At 36.4% G+C, this 27,424-nt stretch overlaps 1 protein-coding gene across 5 annotated transcripts in view; it reads left to right on the forward strand.

Annotated features, from left to right (window-relative positions):
* Positions 1-27,424, forward strand: part of LOC145286018 (intermembrane lipid transfer protein VPS13A-like) — a 965,259-nt gene that overhangs the window by 506,282 nt on the left and 431,553 nt on the right. For all 5 annotated transcript variants that reach the window (XM_080134633.1, XM_080134635.1, XM_080134636.1 and 2 more), the window contains 3 exons: positions 5,604-5,691; positions 7,308-7,480; positions 25,199-25,350. In XM_080134633.1, the coding sequence (XP_079990759.1) occupies positions 5,604-5,691; positions 7,308-7,480; positions 25,199-25,350 (413 nt within the window). The remainder of the gene's footprint in view (positions 1-5,603; positions 5,692-7,307; positions 7,481-25,198; positions 25,351-27,424) is intronic.

A 27,424-nucleotide genomic window follows, 5' to 3' on the forward strand; every position in this document is an offset into this window, starting at 1 on the left:
TTTTACGATTGGTGAATTATCAATATTTTAGCACAGGGCGTAATTCATTTCTTTGAAATATATTTAAAACTTCAATTTTTTTGTTTTTTATAACATTTTAACTGTAAATAATTTACATAACGAGTTTGTTTTACTGTACACATAGATTCGAAAAAGTTGTCAAAAATCAAATATATAACAAATAAATGTTATAAAAGGTAAGATAAGTTACAAACATGCCGACATTTTTCTTTTTAAAATATATTGATAAACATTGTATGATTTTCGAAGCGATTACACGTTTTAAAGTGAGTAAAACCACTAAAAACCTTCCCAGATAGGTAGAAGAGTAACTTATCTTGCCTTTGATAGTATTTATTTGTGATATGTTTGTTTTTTGACAACTTTTTCGAATCTATGTGTACAGTAATACAAACCCAAACTTTAATTTAACTTGAATAATATTTAAAATACACATGCATACACTGCACAAGCACACTTATTATTATCATAATAATAATAGTGATAATAATAAAAAAACTGGTGTAGATGACATCGACTGGCGCAACACCACACCAACTAATTGTGAAAGGTTAAGGAGGATGGAAAGACTGAGGTGAGAGAGTACTGACCAAATCTCCACTGGAAGTGTGCAGTTCAAATCTGGTACCTTGGGGAGGCATTTTCTTACCCAAACCCCAGGAAACACCAATGGCCGATGCCAATGAGAAATCAGTGACAACGACTGTTGCGATAACATGCAATTATCTGCACAAGTGGTCAAAAGGTGGAGAACACTGGAAATCTGGTGAGACTTCTTGTCACTTGATCTCCAGGGAACACCACAGGTTACTGCCAGTGTGCAATCACTGATGATGGCTTATGAGACAACTAATACGCTACACGTTTTGATGAAAAACATGGGAAAAAAATGGACATAGAAGAACAGGAAACCAAAACTTTAAATATAATTTCTCTATTTAAAGTAATAGTTATTTAAATATTTCAACATATAATCTTGTGGAGAAAATCCAGCTTCCCAATAAGGGGCACTCTGGATAGGAACAAAAATAATCTCATTCATGAAAGATTTCTCCTCCACTGAAGACAGAAAAGGTAAAGTGTAGCATCAAAACAGATACTACACTGATCTTGTTCCGAAAGCCAAAAAATATTTGTTTGATGTTTCTTTGTTTGTTCCCTAAATTCATAATTCAGTTTTATCGGTGTTAAATTGTATATTGCTTTAAAATTACTTAATTTTACAAAGATAATGTTTATATTTTATATTGAATAAAGTTTAGTTTAAGTAGTAATCGAACTGTGTTCCTTTTTCTTTTTAAAAATGTTTTATTGCTCTTTTTCAAATGACCCTCATATAGTACTGACAGTCTGACAAATCTTACCTACATTGCCTGCAGACATTTTTCAGTTAACAGGCCTTCTTCTTATTCTCGGTGGCCATGGTATGGCACGATGGTCTTCTTAGAAAAATCAGATCATATGGTATCACTGGACGAATATTTAACAATTAAATCCATCTTAAATAAAAGAAGAATCCAGATTGTCCTCGACTGTCATTGTCCTCAACGGTCATGTATCTAAACAATATGATATTAATGCGAGAGTACCTTAGGGATCTATCCATAGACCTTTATTATTCCTAATATTCATAAATGATCTCCCTGATAAAATTGTCTCTGAAATGGGTTATATTTGCTGATGACACAACGCTCTATAACAGGCATGAAGGGAAAACAAATGAACACATATCTAAGGAAATCGCAAAAACACTAAAAGAAGATCTCTAATCTGTAGTGGAATGGGATCATAAATGGATGGTCATATTCAATGCTGCCAAGAATAAGCTTGTTTCCTTCAATAATTGCAAGAAACCTTCTCAACCACCAATAGCAATGGCTAAAGATACATTATCTGAAAATACTTCTTTTAAACTCCTCAGCCTAACATTCACAGGGAACATGACTTGGAACAGATACATTGAGAGCATTGCTAGGGCCGCTGCGAGGAAGATAGGCTCTCTCTACCATGCTAGAGAGCTATTTATGCCTGAAAGTATCCTACACCTCTTCTAGGATTCTGCTTTCCCTAACTTTACTGACATGCAGAAGTTCAAATGTAATGTGAACAGACATCTTGCTGCTCATCTCCCTACATAGTATTTCTGCAACTTATGTTCTGCCTTGTTTGGGGTGAAAATGGAATAATAAAAAAAAAAAAGATTAAAATGGCAAGAAACTCATGTCCCATGAAGTTTGTAAATAGAAGATGCAAGAATTCATATTTCCTACCAGTACAGATCACATTGTCAATATAGAAACATGAGTCCCACGGATTCTTCATGCATTTTAGATAATCTCTTTGTGTGGGGTTGCTTTTGTAAAGCATAACTAATCTATTTTATTTCGTGGTCAATTTCTTTCTCTGAGTTTACTATGTCATTGGACTGTCATTATTATAAATTAGCTTGTTGACATTAGTTTTTCTATTATTAATACCACAAGCATTAATAATAGAAAAAGTGTTTGTAGTTCATGTATAGTTTCTGCATACAGTTGTTTTTTACCTATGTATTCGCTTTTAATTTCTTAGATAGTTTATGTATCTAAGCACAGCAATTAACTTCTTGACCTTATTATTATTACTTGTATTCACTAGGAGTTGTTACACAGGCCATCATCAAAGAGACTATGTGACAACAAGTCTCCCCACTTTTCCAGTACCCTCTACCTCTTTTGATAACATTTGCACATAAATTTGCATTTACTCTTGATTTTTTGCTGGCAATGTCTATTGGCATTCACTGGAATTTAAGTGGCAATAAGCCTCCTGAATAGCCCCATTTCTCTTCACTCTCATCCAGTGGAGGTCTGGTTCACACTTTTCCATCCTCTTTGACCTTTCATGACTATTTGATGTGGTGTCACTTGATGTCAACACTACAATTTTTAATATTCATGAGTCCACAACTTCCAATTTTCACAGACTTTTAATGGAGAAGTCAGTAAAGAGCCCACCAGTGGAGTATATGGTTAGAAAAAAAAAAAAAAAAGGAAAAAGAAACGTACCGGGCGTATCTGCAACACTCTTTGGGAAAGAAGAAGGAAAGGACGGCCAGCGCATTTGTATACGTGAAGGGCATATTGGGAAGGCAGAGCATGATGGGAGAAGCTAATTTTTTTTCCTGCCTCTTCCTTTTTTTTCTAGATAGGAGGATATAAAAGCTGGGAAAAATTCTCTAGAGCAGCAGAGAGATAAGAGTCATGAACATCTTCTCTTGAAAAGAATTTCGTATTGCTGATGTTCGGATTGTGCAGTGTGACATTGGTGGTGAGAGGTCAGGTGTGGTCGATTAGAAAAGAAGAGAGCAGAAATGTGCTGTTGTCGAGAGAGTAACTCACTCCTTCCCGAACCCCAGAATCGAATCCTGATTATAACCCTAGACCACCTTTAATGGACAAGCAATACTAGCATAGTTCTATTGAGAGAGTTTCCTATAGAAATTGATTTTCCTTGATGTACACTGCACTTCCTGCGAATCGAATCGAATCACAAGAGCCTATATAGAATAGAGTTGTTTCCAACACCAGATCTGCAAACTTCACAAGGAAACTTGACAAAATCTGTCAGAGTATTCAGATTAGAGCTACTGATCATAAGTTTCATTTTTCTCATGTTGACCTGAATGCAATGGAAAATGCACAATTTGAAGTAAACCATTGGGGGGAGTGGGGCTTGCTAGAATTCAATAATTAATGCCTCAAACAGGATGATGAATAGAATTATGATGAGATACATAATAATACACTTAATTATACATCTGCCTTACACTTAATTAGCCATCTGGCATTTCAGTTGTGCCACCTTTCCCATGTAATGCTCCAAAATTGTTTTGTTTCACTGGGGTCCTGTTGTTCAGTTTTTGTTTTTCTTCCACTTAGGTTTTTGTAAAACTGGCTTTCATTGTTTTCAAAAGTCCTGTTTTGTTTCTACTTTTCACATTTATATCTGTATTTTCTCAATTTTGAATCGTTTGTTAGTGTTTTTCATTTTGGTTTTTCATGTTTCTTGTTTAGTCTTTCTTTGTTAGCCATATTTTTTCTCTTTTAGCATTTCTGTATTTTTTGGCTTTATTTAGCTTCTTTTTGTAGTTTGTTTATTTAAGTTTTCGATCTGGTTTATGAACCAAGATTTATTGATTCATTCTTTTGATGAAGTTTTGTTTCTATTTTTAGTCTTGTACTTACTGAACTGGCATTTGCATAAATTAAATTTTTTCAAATCTATATGTGTTGAGATATATAGAAGGAGTTTGTTCACCTTTTCTTTTAATTTTAATTACTTCTAATCTTCATTAGGAGTGGTATTTTTGTTTTATCCTCATTCATAATTTCTCTAAAGTGTTCAACATCTACTGCTTCTTCCTCCTCAGTTATTATTTTGTAGTTACTGGTCACCAGAGTTTCACTGTTTAGAATGTCCTTATCTTCTACCTGTGAATTTATAGAAATAAGGGTCTCGATGTTACATGATTTACCTTTTCTTTTATTTCCATTAGTTCCAGCTCCAACAACTAGCCTCTCTTATTTGAGCTGCAATCTTTTATTTCATTGCATGATAGTTGGTAGATATGTCCCACGGATTCTTCATGCATTTTCATTGCCTTGGAAGATTATCTATCTGTCTGTCTATCTATCTATCTAATTCCAGACAATGTCAGGTCTTCTAGTAGTATATCTATCTATCTTATTAAATCCTGGGCAACATCACGTCATCTGCTAGTATATATTTCTATGTATCTATCTATATTATTTTATCCCGAACAATATCAGGTTCTCTTCTAGTATATATTTCTATCTATCAGTTTATCTATCTATCTATATTATTTAGTCCCAGGCAATGTCAGGTCTTTTGCAAATTTATTTTTCTATCTTTCTATCTATCTTATTAAATCCCGGAAACTTCAGGTCTTCTTCTAGTATATATTTATATCTATCAAACTAGCTAGCTATCTCATTTAATCTCTGGCATTTCATCTATCTCATTTAATCCTGGTAACATCAAGTCTACTGCTGTTATATATTTCCACCTATCTCATTTAATCCTAGGAAACGTCAGGTCTTCAGCTTGTATATATTTCCATTTATCTCATTAAATCCTGGGCAACGTCAGGTCATCTGAAAGTATATATTTCTATATATCTGATTTTCTCCCAGGCAACATAAGATCTTCTATCTCATTTAATCCCCAGCAACATCAGGCTTTCTATAAGTAAATATTTCTATTTATCTCATTTAATCCCAGCCAACGTTAACTCTTCTGCTAGTATATACTTCCATCTATTTCAATTAATTCTGGGCAATGTCAGGTTTTCTGCTAGTATATATTTTCAAATAAATTCGTTCTCTCAGTTGTCTGCTCCTATTATTATTATTATTATTATTATTATTATTATTATTATTATTGTTATTATTATTATTGTTCTTGTTGTTGTTGTAGTAGTAGTAATAATAATAATAATAATAATAAAAACTCATTTTTTAAATTTATTTTATTTATTTTCAACTGCAAACATATTTCTAATTATTGTTTTTATGTTACAGATTAACTTTATCCAAAAGGATATTCAATTGCTCATGGGTATCTATCAAGAGAATTTATCTGAAGGTGCACCATCAATCTCACCAGTTGGTAAGTTTCATGTTTATTTCTCTTATTATGGTAATCATCACTGTAAGAAAATTTGTAATATATTACGTTTAGAAATTTAACACATCACTCAATAAGTTCTAAACCTACTTAATAAAATGATATTTGGATAAAATATTATTCATTAACATAGTCTCCTTTCAGGTTGATACATTAGTTCTTCTTTTTTAGTTTTTATTTATTTTATTTTTTTTAGAACGATTTGTCTTTGGCCTTAGTTTCTAATATCACTTCTTCACTAAAGCAAAATCTCTTCCACTGAAGCATTTTTTGAGATTTGAAAGTATCCAGTAGTTAGTACAGCCAAATCTGGAGAATAGGATAAGTGTGGAAACAGTTAGAAATGCAACCCATGTAGTTTTGCCGTTGTTGCATGTTAGCCTAATGTGCTCATCTTGGTTTTGTAGTTCCATACGTTTCATTGCCTCCAGCTTTCCTCCTCTTATAATATACAGTGCACAGTTTTTCATACCAAATTCCATTCAGATATCCTGGTTGAAGATTCTGGTTATGTTTATTAATGTCTCTAGTTCCTTCTTGGTTCTTGCAAAAAGTTTCAGGTCATCCATATACATTAGGTGGTTTATTCTTTCATCTCTATTATGAGTACAACTTCTATCGGGTTTGGCATTTCTTTACTATATTGTTAAGCATTGTCTTGATGAAAGAACAATTTTCCATTCATTTGTTACTGTTTTTGGCAATTTCTTTCTTCAAATGCACCAATAATGCCATCTAATATTCACTATTGTTGATTATTCCTTTCACATGGTAATAAATACAGCATGGTTGCACATTCCAAAATACAGAGGCTAAAAACTTATATGCTGATGTTTATATCCTTAGTTACTTTGGATGATTTTCATCTGCTACTGTCTACTCAGTTTACTGTCAATTAAACTGTAGATCTGTTTCATCGAGTGTTACATATTGATGCAAAAATTCTTTTTTATTGCATTGAAACAGTCCTGAGCTTATAGCACATTGTGCTTTTTGCATTTCTTTAAATATATATATATATATATATATATATATATATATATATATAATGGGGATAAAATATATGCTATATATCATAAAACGTTGTAGAGAAAGAATGTCTGAAAAAGACGCAGGAAAAGCAAGTATACAAAAAGAAATAAAAATAAAACTAGAGATTTGGTCAGTTTTTATCAGATCAACAAACATTTTCAAAAAAAGTGAAGATTTGTAAGTAAGTTGAAAAGTAGAAATGATTATAAAATACTTTTCTCTTATTCCATTAAGAAAGGTATGAATCCATTTTCCCTCCTTCTATGAATGGAATATTAGTCTAGATTTAAAATCCTTGATAGAGCAAATACCTAGAGAAGAGAATTTGAAATAATACCAGCATGATTTCTGTTTATCCCAGCATTACATTAGGTCATATTGGATTTCAACTTTCCACTAAACTATTCAAACAATACCAGATCAATAGAAATGCAGATATAGTATTGGTATCTTCTCTGTACAGAGGTCCAACAACATATTGCTTTTTATTGTATTAAAACAGACTTTTCAAATTTTAGTCAAAAATTATATTTTGTTTTGGAAATATATATTTTTTTTATATCCAGCGGGTTATCATTCACCTGTGAAAGAAATTTCCCATTTGGCATCTGCTACACCAGTTACAGGATCTCGAGAGTCCATAAAAAGTACATCAACTCCCTACTATCCTGCCATCAATCTTAACTTCACACTGGATGGCATAGTGCTCTGTCTGATAGAGCAGAAGTCTACAGAATTGGTAAGTGTTGCTAAGTTGTTCGTTTATTTCTTGTTTTATTTTTTAAAATAAATGTTTCTATGCATCTATATGAAAGGCTGTCCGTGAAATGACATGTTCAACACTAAACAGACTTAATTTTCAAGCATGTATATAAGGAGTCAGTCCAACCATTCATCTGTCTGTCATGCTTAAGCTTGAATTATTATTTTCATTGTTAAGCATGCAGATTGAATTTTTTTTTTTACACAGGCGTCACCACATTATCAAGGCCAAGAGGCCACTCAAGGATAAGGGTTAAAGAGTGTACAGTAGAAATTGGACAATATAGTAATCATTAGTAATGAAAATTCGGTAAATTTGTTAACTTATATGGAAACGGCTCATCAAGAACTTATTTACGTTAGACATGCAGACAACCATATTGTAGTCAGCCGGAAAGCAGGAAAACGGCAGACAATTCCACAGGTGTGCAGTTCTAAGAAAGCAGCTTTGCTCATGGAATCTACGTTTAGGTTTAGGTACATAAAGAGTGGGGGGAATTATTGATAGTGTTTTCAGCTAGACGAGTGTTTCTTGTGAAAGTTTGGCGAGGGGGACCATAGATTGAAGCTCAGTCGAACACTTTCCATGAAAATAACGATACATCTGAGACAAACTCGCAACATCTCTTCTGTGAGATAGAGGTTGCAGGGAAGAGAAAAGGACATCTCCTACAAGGCTACAAAGTCTATTTTGAACTCTATCAAGGCAGGACAAGTCCTTTCTAGCAGCTCCTGCCCAGATGTGGCAACAGTATTCCATCCTTGGACGTACCTGGCTCTTATATAGATAGAGAATTGCATCAGCAGTGAGATATCTACTGGATCGATAGAAAGATCCCACCATTTTTCCAGCGACCTTGGCAACAGATTGGATGTACATGTTCCATTTAAGATCAGGAGTAATGGTCAAGCCCAGAAGCTTGTCAAAACTTGAGGCCTCTCCAAGATGAGAGCCATTCATTTCAATTGATGCCAGATGTAGATCAGAATGTTGATGATGTCAAGATAGAAGCTTGGTTTTAGATGCATTAAAAGTAACCAGCCACTCCTTTCCCCATTGTACAACGTGATCAAGATCAGAGGAGAGAGAATCGGAGAGAACTTGGTCGTTTACTGTCTTAGATGTGCCACCATAGATGGTAGTGTCATCAGCATAAATGTCTACAAATGATGTAAGGATGTGATTTGGAAGATCATTAATGTAGATCAGGAAAAGAGTTGGGCCCAGGATGGACTCCTGAGGGACACCAGCATTAATACTGTGAGCTTCTGATTTTTGCCCCTCAACTACTACTCTTATGAACCTATTAGAAAGAAATGATTTAATAATTGAGAAGACATTTCCATCGATACCATAGCTAGAGATCTTGTGAAGTAAACCTTTATGCCATACCCTATTTTATTTTATTTCTAATAATGTAGTAATGCAAGGGTGAAAATATATAGAACACTGATTAGTAAAAAAAGTTCCAAATCTGATCTTTTTTTTTACTCTTCTTTTCTCTGTTTGGAGAACAGGCAAATGTTTCAGCGAGCATGAGTACCACTTGTGCATCAAATAGGGATTAATTCCCCGAGAAAAACTATAGACAATCTTTCAGCATATTTATGAAGAGGCTTTATTAATTAGTCAGTTAATTATATTTCAGTATTGTCTTCATGAGATGCATCTATTCATCTTGAGAAGAGGCTCTCTCTGTCATACTTCTGTTTGAAATGACATTTTCATTTCTATATATATTTTATTATTAGTAGCTTAGTTGAATTAAGATATAACTTATGTTTATATATGCACATATATATGTGTGTGTATATATATATATATATATATATATATATATATATATATATATATATAATGCATGTGTGTGATTCATGAAGAATAAAGTAATTTCTGTAGCAAATCCTTATAATACAGAACAAGAATAAAAGTTAAAAAGAAAGAACTCAAACCAAAATCCTATTACCATTATAATTTGTTTCATTATGCCAAAGTGAGATTCATCAGATGTGACTTGATGGCTGATAGTTTGTTTACTTGATGATACTTCTGAGAGGAAGGAGGAATTCGAATAGAGGTGTTAACCTTTCATCCAGGCGTCGGTAGTGAGGTTAATTCTCCACATCAGACTCGGGTGGGGTGCCAACCACCCCTCATTCTCTTTGGCCATACATATTGGGAGTTTTTACTTATTTATCTTGAGTTCTAAAGTGTGAAGGTATTTATTGTTTGATACAGCATGGTCAGAATGAAAACCTGAGTAAATTGAACAAAAAAAAAGATTTATAATCTATAGATAAATCATATTGGATACTAAAATATATTAAGTGGATTTAAAAATTAAAATATATTAGTCCATTCATAATTTATTGTCATAATCTAAACTCTGGTGATATTTATATTTCACATTGAGAGAAGGATGTAGGTGGGTCATTAGCTACATCTCTTTGTAGAGGGGTGTAGAAAAAAAAGTAAACAAACCAAAATTATTTATATGTACATCAACGTTTCATCTTTATTTCAAGACTTCCTCAGAATGATTGATTTGAAGAAATATACAAGTACAATATATGAAAATATATTTATGTTTGTAATGTGAAATGGATGCTTTTGTTCTTTTTTCAAACGAAAAAAATAGCTGTTAGCATGCAAAGTATGTATAGCGTTTATGGTAGCAAGTGAGTAAAATTCTTAATTGTTTTTATAAGATTTTTGAAAAAGTTTATCATATATTCATTACTACCATAATATTCCAACATCCCTATGTGCCCTATGTCATTGGTAGCACCACACACAAAACTGCACAAGCCATACCCAGTATTCTAACCCCATTAATGGGAGCTATCAGCACTTCCCACATAAAATAACTCTGGAGATTTACTTAGTAAAACAAAAAATATAATGAACAAAACAAAATTTTACACAGCTTAGATGTAACATCATCATACACTATTAGTTCCCATTAAGAGTCTAAACACTTGAAATTTTTGATGTAGGTTACCTGGACATGAGTCAAACTTTTTACTATATATATATGCATATACACATAAAGTTATGAACAATATATAGAGGCCAAGCAAAGCAAAACTGCTAGTATATATATATATATATATATATATATATATATATATATATATATATATATATATATATATATATATATATATATATATATAACAAAATGCATAAGTGTTATTTCCTGTTATAATTTGTTTGCCATTTTGCCTGATATTTGTATTTGGCAAGTAATATCTCATGATGTTGTCTTAGTTCTGTGTGGAAGGAAAATTACAAACTGATAGTTGAATCCATTTTTTTTTAATAAAGTTCAAAATTACTCTATGCAAAAGTGTTGAATACATGACATTTTTTTAAATTTCTAATTGAAACTTTTGTATTTTAAAAGATTTTAAATATTCAAATTTTCAATAGTATTAGAACGTTATCTTTGACTAATTAGAAAAGCATACAATTGTTTACAAGATAGTGCTACTAATTATCTAACTCTAGAATTCAAGGATAAAAAATGGCAAAAACTAAAGAATTATCCAGAGATATGTGAGATAAAATCATTAAACATCACAAAGGAGGACACGGTTACTGAAAAATTGGCAAAGAAATGAATCTAGGACTAAGTGCAATAGGAAATATCTGAAAGTATAAGAAGTATGATGATGGTACAGCAAACCTTCGGGATATGATGTCATGAGGAGTATGAATATAATTCATGAGGGGAAGTTCGAGACTCTTCAGTAAACAGTAAACCTGGCAATGTGGAAGAGCAAAAGAAAAAACAGGAAAAGTACTCAAAGTTAACATTAACAAGTAACTAAACTCCAAACAATGTAACAACCCCCCCCCTGAAAAAAGGAAAAGTACTCAGTCAACAGCAACGAGTCACTAACCCCTCCCCAAAAGTGCTCAAAATAAACAGCAACGCAACACAAATTAACAAAAGAATAATTATTTCAGAAGATAGATCTCTCTATGCCTAGACTGGGAAGACTCCAACCAGGAACAAGCATAGAGAGAATGGAGTGAACACATTGAAGAAGCATTTACAGCGTTTGAAATAACGGATGATAAACAACAACTATCACTCTTTTGATTTTACGAGGGAAAGAAACTAAAAGACATCATCCAAACCTTAACACCAGAGATATCAAGTAGAGCCTACGTACCAAATAACAAAGATAGCCCTGGACGAATATTTTATACAGAAAACAAATAAGGTCTTCGAGTGTCATAAAGTCTGGATGCTTAGTCAACACTACGCATACAAGGAGCAAAATGCAACTTTGGCAAATACAATCTGGACAAGGCTATAGTGAACCAATTAATACAAAAATGCACCTCAAACAAATTACATCATGCATATTTGAAAGAAACAGATTTAACCGTAGAGGAAGCACTTCGAAGAGCATTTATATTTGAGTCCACTGAAACAAAGGCTGAGCATATAGAAGGGAGGTTTTTTTTTTTTTTACATAGGCGTCACCACTTATCAAGGCCGATAGGCCACTCAAGGATAAGGGTTAAAGAGTGTACAGTAGTCAAAAGGACAATATAGTAATCATTTGTAATGGAAGTTCGGTAAATTTGTTAACTTAAGTGGAACGGCTCATCAGAAACTTGTTCACGTTGGACTTGAAGACAACCATATTATAGACAGCTGGAAAGCAGGAAAACGGAAGACAATTTCACAGGCGTGCAGTTCTAAGAAAGAAGCTTTGATCATGGAATCTATGTTTAGGTTTAGGTACAGATAAAGAGTGGGGAAAATTATTGATAGTGTTTTCAGCTAGTCTAGTGTTTCTTGTGAAAGTTTGGCGAGAGGGGACCATAGCTCAGTCGAACACTTTCCATGAAAATAACGATACATCAGAGACAAACTCGCAACATCTCTTCTGTGAGATAGAGGTTGCAGGGAAGAGAAAAGGACATCTCCCACCAGGCCACGAAGTCTATTTTGAACCCTATCAAGGCAGGACAAGTCCTTTCTAGCAGCTCCTGCCCATATGTGGCAACAGTATTCCATCCTTGGACGTATCTGGCTCTTATATAGATAGAGAATTGCATCAGCAGTGAGATATCTACTGGATCGATAGAAAGATCCCACCATTTTTCCAGCGGCCTTGGTAACAGATTTGATGTACGTATTCCATTTAAGATCAGGAGTAAAGGTCAAGCCCAGAAGCCTGTCAAAACTTGAGGCCTCCCCAAGACGAGAGCCATTCTTTTTAATTGATGCCAGATGAGGATCAGAATGTTGATGATGTCAAGATAGAAGCTTGGTTTTAGATGCATTAAAAGTAACCAGCCACTCCTTTCCCCATTGTACAACGTGATCAAGATCAGAGGAGAGAGAATCGGAGAGAACTTGGTCGTTTACTGTCTTAGATGTGCTACCATAGATGGTAGTGTCGTCAGCATAAATGTCTACGAATGATGTAAGGATGTGATTTGGAAGATCATTAATGTAGATCAGGAAAAGAGTTGGGCCCAGGATGCCCCCTGAGGGACTCCAGCATTTATACTGTGAGCTTCTGATTTTTGCCCATCAACTACTACTCTTATGGACCTATCAGAGAGAAATGATTTAATAATTGAGAAGACATTTCCAGCTATACCATAGCTGGAGATCTTGTGAAGTAAGGCCTTTGATATGTCAAGAGCAATTGCCCTAGAAAGGTTGCCTCTGTCGAGAGATTCGCTAATCCTATGAGATATAACTGTAAGCATATCTGCTGTAGATCTAGCAGAATGGAAACCATATTGTGTGTCACTAAGAAGGTTATTTTTGCTTAGATGGTTGATTACCTCTCTATTTAACACAGATTCCAGCAACTTACTCATGACGCACAGGAGACTTATTGGCCTGTATTGAGAGGGGGATGAACGATCACCTGAATTCTTAAATACAGGGCATACTGATGAGATTTTCCAGGGTGATGGGAAGCAATTCTCCTTAAGACAACGTTTAAAAAGTTTTGTAAGTATTGGTGCTAGTTCTGGTTGAAGTTTTTTGAGTACTATAATTGGAATACCGTCAGGGCCGGTTGCTTTACTGGAATCAAGGTTTTTGATTAGCTTGGCAACATCAAATACAGGTATTTTTATATCACATAGTGTGTTTTCTGATACAGGAGGAAATATTGGGGGTTGGCGTCCTTAGTCGCAAAGGGTAGAATTGGCTGCAAAGTTCTTGGCAAAGAGTTTGGCTTTGTCTGATGCTTACGAGATTAACTCAGGTCCATTGATGATGTTGTGATGTTGGGATAGAGCACACGCTTCTGTTCAGGATTCTGTTTGCAATTTGCCAAAACTAGTGGGAACCAAGCCGCTGTTCAGCTACTTTGGACTTGACGGACTGAGCATACAACTCTCTTGCGTTCTTTATTACTTTCTTACAATGGTTGCTGGCAGTCCTGAAAGCGGCTTTAGTTTCCATACATCTATTACGTTAGAAGTAGTGGAAAAAGTTATTACTGTGCGCAATAGCAGCAGCACATTCTGGAGAAAACCATGGCTGGCTGTTAGGTTTTTGCTCGAACTTTTTTGAGGGTATGAAATTGTCTATACCTACAATTAACCATTCTGTCAGGTCTGATACTATAGATGACACATCCTTTTTAAACATGGAACGCAGAGGAAGATCCGATATAAATGTACGGAAACTATCCCAGTCAGCCATAGTGTATTGATATACTGTACGATGGAGAGGTACGTCTGAGGACTTATTACATTTCATTTTTATCTTAATTGATACAACTGAGTGGTCGGAAGATCCAAGAGGAGACAGAACGGAAACTGAACATAGTTCAGGGCAAGTTGTGAGAAAAAGGTCTAGGAGACTTGCATACTGGCCGTCATTGTCGGGCACACGGGTGGGTTCATGAACAATCTGAGTGAGGTCATAAGCAATGGAGAAATCATGACAGAATCTCCCCTCATCATCGGTCTTGTTTGAGTGGGTCAACCATTCCACATTGTGAACATTGAAGTCTCCACATACGTGAATGTTAGCTGAAGGATATGCTGATAGAACTTGGTCAATTTTCTCAGATATGCTTTTAAAGATAGTAACTCCGCTGTTATGGGGGCGATAGAGAGTAAATATAAATGCCGTAGTGTGAGCTAGTGCTACTCGGAAACACATATAGGGTAAGTTAGGATCTTCTAAGTGAGAGGGGGTACTCAGATATCCACCGAATTAAAACCAACTACAAACAACAACAACAATAACAACTTAACAGTGGGTATAGAAAACCACCCATGGACAACAGATGCACTTTAAAACAGTCACAAAATGCTACAGTTGTAACGGCTCAGACCACATACACAGTCAAACAATGCCTCATATCAGACTCGGGTGGGGTGCCAACCACCCCTCATTCTCTTTGGCCATACATATTGGGAAGAAATGTAAGGTGGAGTAATGAATCACTTAAAAAAAAACTTGCTTGAAGAAAAAATAAGAATGGTAAAGGAAAAGCAAATATGTCAGACAGACACAATTACATCCAACCTGTACCAACAAAACCAAAATTAGACAGCCATGTCTGAAAAGAAGGCATAATTGTTTTAAAATGTTTGTAATTTAAACAAGTAGATAGAGCGAAAAATGCTCTTTAGAATGATATAAAAGTAAAGGTATTATAAGAAAAACTTATTTGAAAATACATCATTTGAAGTCGAAATTAGAAATTCTGCATGAACTTTCTTGTCAACTTAATATATATATATATATATCCTAAGTAATGTAATTTGCAACTGAATTTTTCAAAGTATCCATGGCATTGTGGATAAAATACTTTGTAAAATTCAGTTGTAAGTTACACACTTCTGGAGATTGAAGGTTGAATCCTTACTGTAGGTGACATTTAAAAATACAATTGTGAATTACTTAGGACTTCTACTCAGTCATGGCTGACAGAACAAATGTTTGTAACTCCCATGTGTTAAATAAAGTGTTCCATTTGAAATTCTGGTGCTGTTCAGGCTGTTCTTTGGCTTCCTGAGATGAAATGCATCTACATTGACGTTTTTTGTTTTCTGATCTTTTTTGTAAAACTTAATTTTGTTCTGCAAAACCAAAAACAAAAACAACAGTCCCTCTCCCTCTCCTTTTTATTTTATCCCCCCCCCTCCCAGACCCTGTCGGTGGAGTATCAGAATACACTGACTGCCCCCCTGAAGAGAGTAAAAGTCCCTCAATGGGGCCACCTGTTGGCTGTAGGTGGCGACCTGTAATGCCTTAGAACGGGATCCTGGTGGCTGAGCACCTCATGACCTCGGAACCAAGTGGCCGTGAGTTAGCAACACTCCACTTTGGTCCTTACTTTAGCTAGACGGGCGGTCGGGCAGGTTCGACCCGATCAACTGGCTAGTCATGACAGTCCCTAATAAAAGTAAACCCCCAAAAGAGAAATACAAACTCATTACACTTATAAAATAAAAAAAAACACACACACACATACTATCATTAAAAGGCGATGGCAAGGGCCAATCAGATGGTGAAAACTGATGCTATTGACAACTAACCCTTTCTATACCTTGCTGTGTCCGAGGAAATGAAAAAAATCATCATAAGCAGCTATACTCACTGTTTGAGTATATCATCATTGTATCCCTGAGATACTTGGGCGAATGGGTTTCCCCCCCAACCATCTCCCAATTTAGGGCTCCGAGGAGGGTAGGGAGCAAGGATGATGAAAAAAAAAAACAAAAAATATTCTATGGCTTCCAAAAAAATTAAAAGACCCCATCCAGAAAGTGATGAAGATGAAAACACAAACTTTCTGGAGTATATAATCTTGGAATCGCAAGATAACACACAAATAACTAAAATGTCCCCATTCACAATCGAAAAAATTATCAACAAAAATCTGAACACAAAACCAATTAAAAAATGGAACTTTACTTATACAAGTATCTACTAAAAGTAGTGCCGAAGAAATTTTAACATTGACAAAGTTCCATGATATAAACATCAAAGCCTACCCTCACAAAACCCTCAACACCTCAAAGGGAGTCATCAGATGTCCAGAATTAAACACCTGCTCTCTAGAAGAAATAAAAACAAACCAAACAAAAACAAAAAGTTATAGATACTTTAGGGAGTTGAGTTAATGCTTTTCGGGCACTCACTCTCTAATAAAATATTTCAACACAAGCTACTGAATAAACGAACAAACGACTTCATAAAACTTACAAGGAAAAGGTTTATTGAAGCAAGGACAAGATGCCAACAAGATATAGCTAGGATAGAACTCATCTGCCTTTACCCGGTAGTTATTCCCAAGTGGGAACCTTCAATAGCGGTGTAGGCAGAGAGAGAGAGAGAGTGAGGAAACAGGTCCGCTCTCTTTGACGTCTCGCTGGAAAAGGAAGAGTTTTTCTCGTCCGGGACAAAAGCAGTTATAGTTCCTTAAGGGGGTAAGGAAGATCCCTGCGCTATGCCTCTGATTTGTTAGTATGTGCCATATCGCACAGTTAGGGGAGGCACTGACGCACAAGAAAAGAGTTCTATTTGTTTCTGCTACATAACCCCCTGCTTAGGCTGAAAGCCGACAGAGAAAAAGGTAGCAGAACGAATAGCAAAAAAAAAATTAAATAAAAATGTCAATTTATTCACGTTATTTTTTGTTTTTACGAAGGAAAAAAAAATGTTCTTGGTTTTCTGTAAAAAGTTGGGGAATATTTGCGGTTTTTTTTTTGTTTATAAAACGTTTCTTTTTTAACGTTTTTTAACGTTTTACATAGTTTCTTTGGCCAATGTACCCATCGGCCACTACGTGTAGTGGTCATATAACTGTTCTCAGGTGTATGATGATGCGGTCTGTATGTTGGAGGAATGTGTGGCTCATGTATTAATGTGTCCAGAAAGGCTCTTTTTACCCTATCTATGGAAACTGTCTCTTTTTTACCACTAATGTCGAGGATAAAAGTTTTATCAGTGCGTGAAAGCACGCGATAAGGGCCAGTGTAGGGTGGAGTTAGGGGAGCTTTAACTGCGTCCTTTCTAAGGAACACGTGAGTCCATGTTGATATGTCCTTCGGGACCAAAGATTTTATGGTCTGTTCCCTAGGGTGCATTGGTGGTAGCTTACTGAAATAGGCCCGTAGTCTGTTGACTTACAGAGCTGAGTCAGTTGTTGTATCCTCTATTGGGGTCAGCATCTGACCTGGCAATGATAGAGGTGCTCCATAGACTAGTTCGGCTGCAGAATATCCCAAGTCCTCTTTGATTGAGGCATGACAGCCAAGAAGTACGACCAGTAAGTACTCGCTCCATCGCTGTTGGTCAGGGTAAGCGCATAATGCTGCTTTCAATTGGCTATGGAAGGGTTCTGTCATCCCGTTAGAAGCTGGGTGATAGCTCGTTGTCTGAATGCGTGTGATCCCTAGGATCCTGGACGGTTCTCGGAATAGGTGGGATTTGAATTGTACGCCACGATCAGTGGTGATGGTGGTGGGAACTCCGTAACGTGATATCCAGCCTGATATAAGGGCTCACGCTACAAACTCAGCCGAAATGTCTGCGAGGGGAATGGCTTCAGGCCACCGTGTGAAACGGTCTATACAGGTCAGGAGATACGTAAATCCCTGACTGACCGGCCAAGGTCCAACCAAGTCTATGTGAACGGGGCTAAACCGAGCGTCTGGGGTGCTAAATGTTCCAAAGGGTGCACGGATATGCTCGTGTACCATTGACTTTTGGCAGGATACACAGGAACATGTCCAGGCAGTGATATCACGCCTCATATTTGGCCAGAAAAATCTAGCTGTAATCAGCTTCACTATGGCTTTGCATTCGGGGTGTGCCAGGTTGTGTAAAGTGTCGAAAACAACTCTACGATGAGTCTTTGGAACAAATGGTCGAGGTTAATCCGTTGAAGTGTCACAGATGATCTGCGTGTCCGAGGTAGGTATGGACAGGTATGGGAATTTGCAAGTCGCAAATTCAAGTGACGATGGATCCAACGTGTCCTGACTAGGCTGGTCTAAGGCCATCTGTTGTAAATCGATATCCGATGGTGAGGACAGAGAATTAATGGGAAGGCGAGACAAGGCGTCTACCACTGCGTTCTTCTCACCCGAGATATTTCGGATATCGCTGGTAAATTATGAAACAAAATCCAAGTGGCATGTTTCACGGGGAGAATATTTGTCCAGCTTAGAACAAAGTGCGTATGTAAGCAGATGGTGATCAGTGTAGATCACAAATTGACGACCCTCGAGTGAATGTTGGAAATATTTCACTGCGAGGTACATTGCCAGCAATTCACGGCCAAACGTGCTGTAATGTTGTTCTGCCGGTTTTAGTTGTCTCAAAAAGTATGCGAGAGGTTGTAACTGTTGTTGGTGCTGCTGTTGCAACACTGCACCTACAGCTGTGCCTAATGCGTCCACGACCAGTGAAAACTGGGCATCGGGTACAGGATGTGCAAGTAAAGATGTTGTCGCTCGTTTTGTTTTCACTTCATTGAAAACTTTTAGCTGGACCTCATTAGGTGAGATTTGCTCATTTTTCTTCTTCCTGTTACGTAACAGGTCAGAAAGAGGAGCTAGAAGATCCGCACAGTGTGGGATAAAGCGTCTGTAGTAGTTCAACAGACCGAGGAAGTGCCTTAGTTGGCGAAGTGAAGTAGGTGGTTGAAGGTCTTGCAGAGCCTTCACTTTTTCCGGTAATGGAGATATACCATCTGGGCTGATAATGTGGCGCAGGAAAACTAGTGATGAAGCACCGAAAACGCATTTACCAGTGTTAATCCTCACCTGGTATTGCTGAAACCTTTCGAACAGTAGGCGGAGGTGAGTGACGTGTTCCTCAGGTGAGGCACTTGCAACAAGAATGTCGTCTATATAGTTATAGACAAAGTTCAAATCGTCCATGAAACGCTGAAAAGTACTAGCAGCATTACGTTAACTGAAAGGCATAGTTAAATATTCAAACGCTCCGAATGGAGTTGTTACTGCCAGCTTTGGTATGTCGGCCGGATTTACTGGGATTTGATGGTAAGCCTTGACCAAATCTACTTTGACGTCTCGCTGGAAAAGGAAGAGTTTTTCTCGTCCAGGACGAAAGCAGTTATAGTTCCTTAAGGGGGTAAGGAAGATCCCTGCGCTATGCCTCTGATTGGTCAGTATGTGCCATATCATACAGTCAGGGGAGGCACTGACGCACAAGAAAAGAGTTCTATTTGTTTCTGCTATAATGCTAAAAGAATTACAATAAAAAGAAACGAACAAACAATAAACACCAACACATACATATTAACTTTCAATACTCCCACCCCACCAACTGAACTCAAGATTGGATATATTAACATTAAAGTAGAAACATATATCCCCAGACCACTTCGCTGCTAAACTGCCAAAAATTTGGCCACTTCAAAGAATACTGCACCAGGAAAACTGTATGCCCAAAATGTAGCAGTAATGAACACCAGGAAACAGAATGCCAAGGAAATATAAAATGCCCAAACTGTGGTGAGAACCATCCAGCATACTCATCGCTCTGCCAAAACTGGATTAAAGAAAAAAAAATAAACAAACTAAAATATACCAAAACCTAAGTTTTACCGAAGCTAGAAAAATTATTTAAACAGCCACCACGACAGAACCAACTAGATCATATGCAGGTGCAACCAAAAATCAATTAAAAACAATAGAAAACATTGAACTAAAGGAAATCTCTACCCTCATAAAACCACTTCAAGAACTAGTTGAGGCATTGAGGGTCACCTTACAGCAATTGCCGTTAACTCAAGCTGTACTTGAAAATAATTACCAAACAGTTGAAAGTAAAATCAAACACAATCCTCTAACAAAAAACCCATACAAACTGAAAACATCCCAAAACTGTGGGGTATATGGTTAGAAAGAAAGAAAAGAAAAAAAACAAAAAAAAACGTACCGGGCAAATCTGCATCTGCATAATGAGTTAGCCATCCTTTCCTTCTTCTTTCCCAAAGGGAAAGAAGAAGGAAAGGATGGCTAACTCATTTATATACACGAAGGGTATCTTGGGAAGGCAGGGAATGATGGGAGAAGTTTTTTTTTCCTGTCTCTTCCTTTATTTTTCTAGATAGGATATAAAAGCTGGGAAAATTGTTCACTCGGGGTCGTTCGAACGTACGGTTAATTCGCGTGTCAGTGGGAAGAAAGAAAGACGGATTTTCTATGAACGTCGAAACTGGAAGAGAAAAAGGATTGTCATTTTTTTTGTGTTGCAAACTGAAGAAGAAAAACTTCTTTTTTTTTTTTTTTGCATAAACATTTAACTGTATTCGGCAGTAAAAAGGAAATCTTTAATTTCAATACCAGAAAAACCAAAGAAAAAAAATAAAATCTCACACCAACCAAACAGAAAATAAATGAAAAACCCAAAAAAGACAGATCTCGCTCCATGTCAAAAACCAGAACTACAGATCAGAACAAATTTAAATCCTTGGAAATAATGAAAACAGATGACAGAGCCTCTGAACCCCCATAATCAAATAGTAGAAAACAACCATTGTTATTCTTAATAAAATAAAAGGAAATCAAAAACATAAAACTAAACTATGGCCAACAAAATAATCCAATGGAATTGCAGAGATATAAAAGCCAACAAGAATGAATTGCTTCTACTAATATCCAATCTCTGCCCTACTATAATATGCCTACAAGAGACTTTTTTAAAACCATCTGAAACTATCAATCTCTGTAACTTCACTGAATATAACCACACAACAAATAATCCAAATAGAGCTTCTGGAGGAACATCCATTCTCATCAATAAAAACACAGCACAAAGCCAAATAAATCTACAAACTAATTTACAGGCAATTGCCACCACAACCACCCTACATAGAACAGTCACAATCTGCTCCATCTATCTACCCCCAAATGACCCTATAGATGAAACAAAGATAAAAAAACTTATCAACCAACTTCCTTGCCCCTTCATATTATTAGGTGATTTTAACAGTCATAATGTTAGTTGGGGATGTTCAAACACAGACAGAAAAGGAATCATTATAAAAAATATTATCAACAACAACAACCTATGCATATATAATAACAAAAAACAACCTATATTCACTCTGCTACAAACTCGTATTCAGCAATTGACCTCTCTATAAGTGATCCTAGTATCTTTATGGATTACAACTGGACAGTGCACGAGGACACTTGTGGGAGCGACCACTTCTCAATAATATTAGAACACTTTAGTTCTGAAACAAACTCAAAATATTCCTCGTTGGAACCTTAAAAATGGTAACTGGAATAAATTCAAATCATTATGCGAACACAAACTCTTACCTGGAAAACATGTGAAAGATCCAATCACTTTATATCTCAATAGCTGAGGAATGCATACCGAAAACAAAGGTATCAACCAAGTATAATCGGCCCTGGTTTAATGATGACTGCAAAAAGGCTATCAGGCTATGACGTGCTGCATTAAGAAAATTCAACAACCGACCAACTACTCAGAATTTAAACAACTTCAAAATATGCAAAGCTAAAGCACGGCAAACAATAAAAGAAGCCAAATGTGAATCATGGAAAAACTTTGTCTAAAATCAATAATAACACCAAAGACAAAACCATATGGAATATGATACGGAAAATATCAGGAAAAAACACCAGTTCCTCTCTCAACTACCTTTGTATAAACAATAACAAAATAACTGAAAAAAATGACATAGCCAACATGCTTGCAGACACTATTTCAAATAATTCATCATCCAAAAATTACAATAAAAAATTCCAGACTATTAAACATGAATCAGAAAAAGACAATCTACACTTTAAAAGTAATAATGAAGAAGTTTATAATAAACTTTTTTCCATTCAAGAACTAAAGGATTCATTAAAAAAAGCTAATAACACGGCTGAAGGACCAGATGAGATAACATATGAATTCCTGAACCAACTACCAGATCAACCATTAAAGTATGTACTTTCCATTCTTAATGACATCTGGATCAATGGCAACCTTCCAGCTATATGGAAACAAGCCACAGTCATTCCCATACCAAAATCAGGGAAGGATGCATGTGACCCCTCTAATTATCGCCCCATAGCTCTAACAAGCTGTGTGTGCAAGACTATGGAGAGAATGATAAACACCAGACTAATGTGGTTTCTTGAAACAAATAAAATATTAACCAACCTTCAATGTGGTTTCCGAAAACAACAGAGCACTACAGACCACTTAATACGACTGGAAACCTTTATCAGAAATGCATTTATACAAAAAAAGCATATGACTGCTATATTCTTTGATCTGGAAAAAGCTTACGATACCACATGGTGGTATGGTATCATGAAAGATCTCAAAGAAGCCGGACTGAAAGGAAGACTACCCATCTTCATCAACAACTTTATCAACAATAGATTATTTAATGTCCGTGTAGAAACATGCCTCTCTGATATTAAGGAACAGGAAACTGGAGTACCACAGGGAAGTATTTTGTCTATAACCTTGTTTAATCTAAAGATTAACAATATCGTTAAATATGTAAACCAAGGTGTGGACTGCTCACTATATGTAGATGATTTTTTAATTGCATATAGCTCAAGGCATATCCATATAATTGAGCGTCAACTCCAACTATGCATTGACAAATTTAAAAAATGGACAACCGAAAACGGATTTAAGTTTTCCACTAATAAGACTAAATGCATGCACTTTTGTCAGCTTAGAAAACTGCACCCAGATCCTCTCCTAAAACTAGATGATACCCAGATTCTTGTTGTCGACAAACATAAATTCTTAGGGTTAATATTAGACAAAAGACTCACATTCATCCCTCATATTAAACACTTAAAGAATAAATGCAACAAAACTCTCCAGTTAATGCGAGTCATTGCCCGGACAGACAAACCCTACTGAAACTATATAGATTACTAGTATGCTCAAAACTAGATTATGGCAGCTTCATTTATGGTGCCACCAGAAATATAAAGATACTAGAGACTGTTCAACATCAGGGCCTCAGGCTTGTACTGGGAGCCTTCCGAACTTCTCCCACCGATAGTCTCTATACAGAAGCCAACAAACCACCATTATCAATTCGGCACAACAAATTAGCTTTACAGTACTTAACCAAAATTCTCTCAAACGCACTAGATTACAATCTCTACGATAGGAAAAAATCACAACCATCAAATCCAGCCTTCAATCCAACTACCAAAACCTATTTGACCAAAAGATAAAAGCTATAAAACCTTTTGGTCTTCATATGAAACCATTAGTGGAAGATGCAGGTATCACAATCAGGGACATCCATGAGGTCAACCAACTAAACCTGGCTACTAAAACAACCTCCCACCCTGGCTACTAAAACAACCTGAAATTATCTTTGAACTAAACAAGCTCCCAAAAAATCAAACTCATCCACTGAACTATCAAGAAAAACTATTTAACTTTCAGGAAAAATACCCAAATCATCAGCATATCTATGCAGATGGTTCTAAGGACAGCAACAGAACTGGATGTGGAATAATATCCAATAGCACTACCTTGCAGACTATACTTCAATTTTTAGTGCTGAAGCCACAGCTATAGACCTGGCACTAGACCTCATTACTGACCTGACCTACAACAAATTTATAATTTTTTCAGACTCCCTATCAGTACTCGAATCTCTAAATAACCAAAATTTAAATAACCCACTACTCATTAATCTATTACAAAAAATACACACTCTTTCACAAAATAAAAATATCAAATTCTGATGGATACCCAATCATTTTGGAATCCAAGGCAATGAAAAAGCCGACAGAGCTGCAAAAAATGCACTAAATCTTGATGTAAGCGATTCAAATATTCTACACTCGGACTACAAACAACTAATACATAGATTCATTATGAAGAAATGGCAAGAAAAATGGAATAATTGTCAAAACAACAAACTTTTTAAAATCAAACCCACAATAGAGAAATGTTTACCAAATTTCAGAAAATCGCGTAGTGAGAAAGTAGTTTTGTCCCGCATTCACATAGGACATGCACACATAACCCACTCCTGACAAAATACATTCCTAAAAAAAGCTAATTTATACAAAAGAATATAATTTTACCTGATCCAACTTCATCCCCACCAAAAAATTGGAGGCTGGGATGATAAGCTATCTTAGGACAGAATAAAATCATACAGCAACAACTAAACTACTGTCAGATTTGATTATAGCAATTCCTGCCTAGTCGCTAATATGTATGAGTTAATATAGATATATTAGCTAGTACATATTTGTAATTAGGCAAATTTATCCACTTAAATATCTAATATTGTGATATTTTGTTGTTATCAAACAGTGTAGGAACTAGTTTGTTGAGAACTGGGGAAAATATGATGTCATCAAACATTGCACTGATATTGGTACATGGTTTATATTCCACTTGTATGCTGTTTGGGTTCCTTGGATGCTTTGTTGCATTGTTTCTGTTATTTTAATTTTGTTCATACATGGAATAAGAACACATGAATAATTATGCCTCCTTACTCTATATATGTCATAGAAGTTTTGATGACATAGATTATGATTTTACTACTGTGTTAGCATAAGTGAGTGGAATTGATAACTTATTAAGGCATGTTTGACTTAGTTTGGAAGCTGCGTTACAATGCATCATTAGCTACATATATTGAAGATCTCATCTGACTGATACATGTGTACTTTTTTTTAATGCAGGGTTTCCAAGAGCTTGGACTGAGCCGATTTCAAATGGGGCGTGTAACGATTAAAGGTAACCAAAACAATGATGGTTCTGCAGCCGGTTCCTTGCAAGTGAAATGGTTAATGATTGATGACATTTGCCCTGACAGCAAAGCCGTTGTCAAAAGGTAACATTCCATTTAAATAACTTAAAGCATAATAAAATAATAAGCATTAAGATTTTGTCAGTTTGTCCATTCAAAACTGAATTCGATGTAACAAGTGAATGACGAAAAAAGGGGGAGGGGTGTATTAAACATCTTCTCATCTGAAGGTTGTGAGTTTAATACTGTAGAATAATCAAAAGAACTGTGTTAGTCAATAACACACAACAACAACAACAACAATAATAATAATAGCAGCAACACTTACCAAGGGTCCAGCTTATGCACAAGACAGACACCAGATTGAGCTGGACTGAGGGCTTGTATTTATGTACAAGCATATCCAATCAGGTGATTCAGCCAATCATAATCCAAAGAATAGACTGGCCCATGTGTGCACAATGGAATCTCCCATTGTGCCATAAATAGTTCTCCTCTTTCATGAGAAGTAACTTTAGTCTTTGTCAAGTTATCCACAACTTGAACGCTGACCGAAAGTCCACTACACAATCCAACATAGCGCTACGAACAGGATTCGAGACAGAAGATTGGGAAGAGTATTTCCTCAAAGCAGGCATTGCTGCCGATTCCGCCAAGAGCTACGCTGCAACTTTTGTGAAGGAAAAACTGAGGAAAGAAAACCTTCAAGTAATGGATCGAGCCATGCTAAGAGAATTGGGAATCACAACAATGGGAGAAGCTCTTTCTATCCTTCGACAAGCCAAGGAGCCCGCTACCCAGACCACCTATGCTAAGGCACCAGCTACCAGGCCTCCCCAACTTCATCTCGAAATGACCCCTCAACAATTCAGAAAATTTCGGATTGACTGAGAAGTATTCACCAGAATAACGGACATGCCAACTTCTCAGGCCAATACCCAGTTATACAGTTGCGCTGATGAATCCGTTCAAAACGCAATCATAAATACGTACTTCACCACCAACCCAGACAAGCTGCTAGAGATGACAGAAGCATTGGTAACTCAAAAATCAAATCCCATGGTCCATCGGATGACATTTGCATCTATATCACAGCATGAAGATGAACCCATCCAACAATACCTTGTTCGTCTTAGGTCCACGGCCATAGACTGTAATTTCTCATGCCCCAACTGTGATCATGACCTGTACGACATTTACATCAAATATGACCAATTTATCAAAGGGATATCGAATGATATGCTTCAGACCGATCTACTGGCAAAAGCCGGGTTGCTAAAAACTCTCAACTAAAATATTTGTTATGCTGAGGCATTTGAGTCTGCACTACGGGACCAAACCGCAATGACTGATACCTCAGACATAGCTACAGTCCGGATGTCAATGTATCGCAAAAAAAAAAAAACAGTGCTGTATGGACGAGCAGAGGCAATATTCGCACTAGCTCTACTGCTACTCACAACAATAACATTGCTGATAAAGAACCCCGTCAAACCTGCATAGGTTGCGGTAGTCACCAACACGGTACTCCAAGGACAAGTGCCCGCCATTTAACATGTCCGGCATGGAATCAAATGTGCAACACTTGTGGGAAACTTAACCATTTCTCAGCAGTGTGCCGGACAAAGAAATATCGCCCGGCAGTGATAAAAAGTTTTGAAGACCAAGAAGCTCCCATGAATACACTCATGGCCCATATCACATTCGATCAAATGAGGGGCACCATTATGACTACAGAAGGTGATCTGTTAACTGAAATAAATGCATCAGTAATCCCATTCTCACCAAAACCAGATCCCAGACAAGCTGTCAATATCCCTAGGAGTTGTAGTACAACGCTAAAGGTTTTTCCCGACAGTGGTGCCGCCATTTGTCTTGGGGGACCAAAGCATTTAATCAAAATGGGCCTCACAGAGATTAGTCTTGTCCAATCAAGAAAGATCATACGAACAGTTGGAGGTTTCACACTCATGTGTCAGGGTTGGCTACCAGTTGAGTTTGTGGTCAGAGGGAAAACAACTAAACAAGCCCTCTACATATGCAAGGGCATACAACGGCTTTATCTCAGCAGAGCAGCCTGCATCGATGTGGGAATATTGCACAAACATTTTCCAAACCCTTTAGCAGACGTACATGAAAAGGTAGACACCGAGTCTAA

Source organism: Euprymna scolopes, chromosome 10 (genome assembly GCF_053919585.1).
Source record: "Euprymna scolopes isolate OS-2025 chromosome 10, ASM5391958v1, whole genome shotgun sequence".
Lineage (NCBI taxonomy): Eukaryota > Metazoa > Mollusca > Cephalopoda > Sepiida > Sepiolidae > Euprymna > Euprymna scolopes.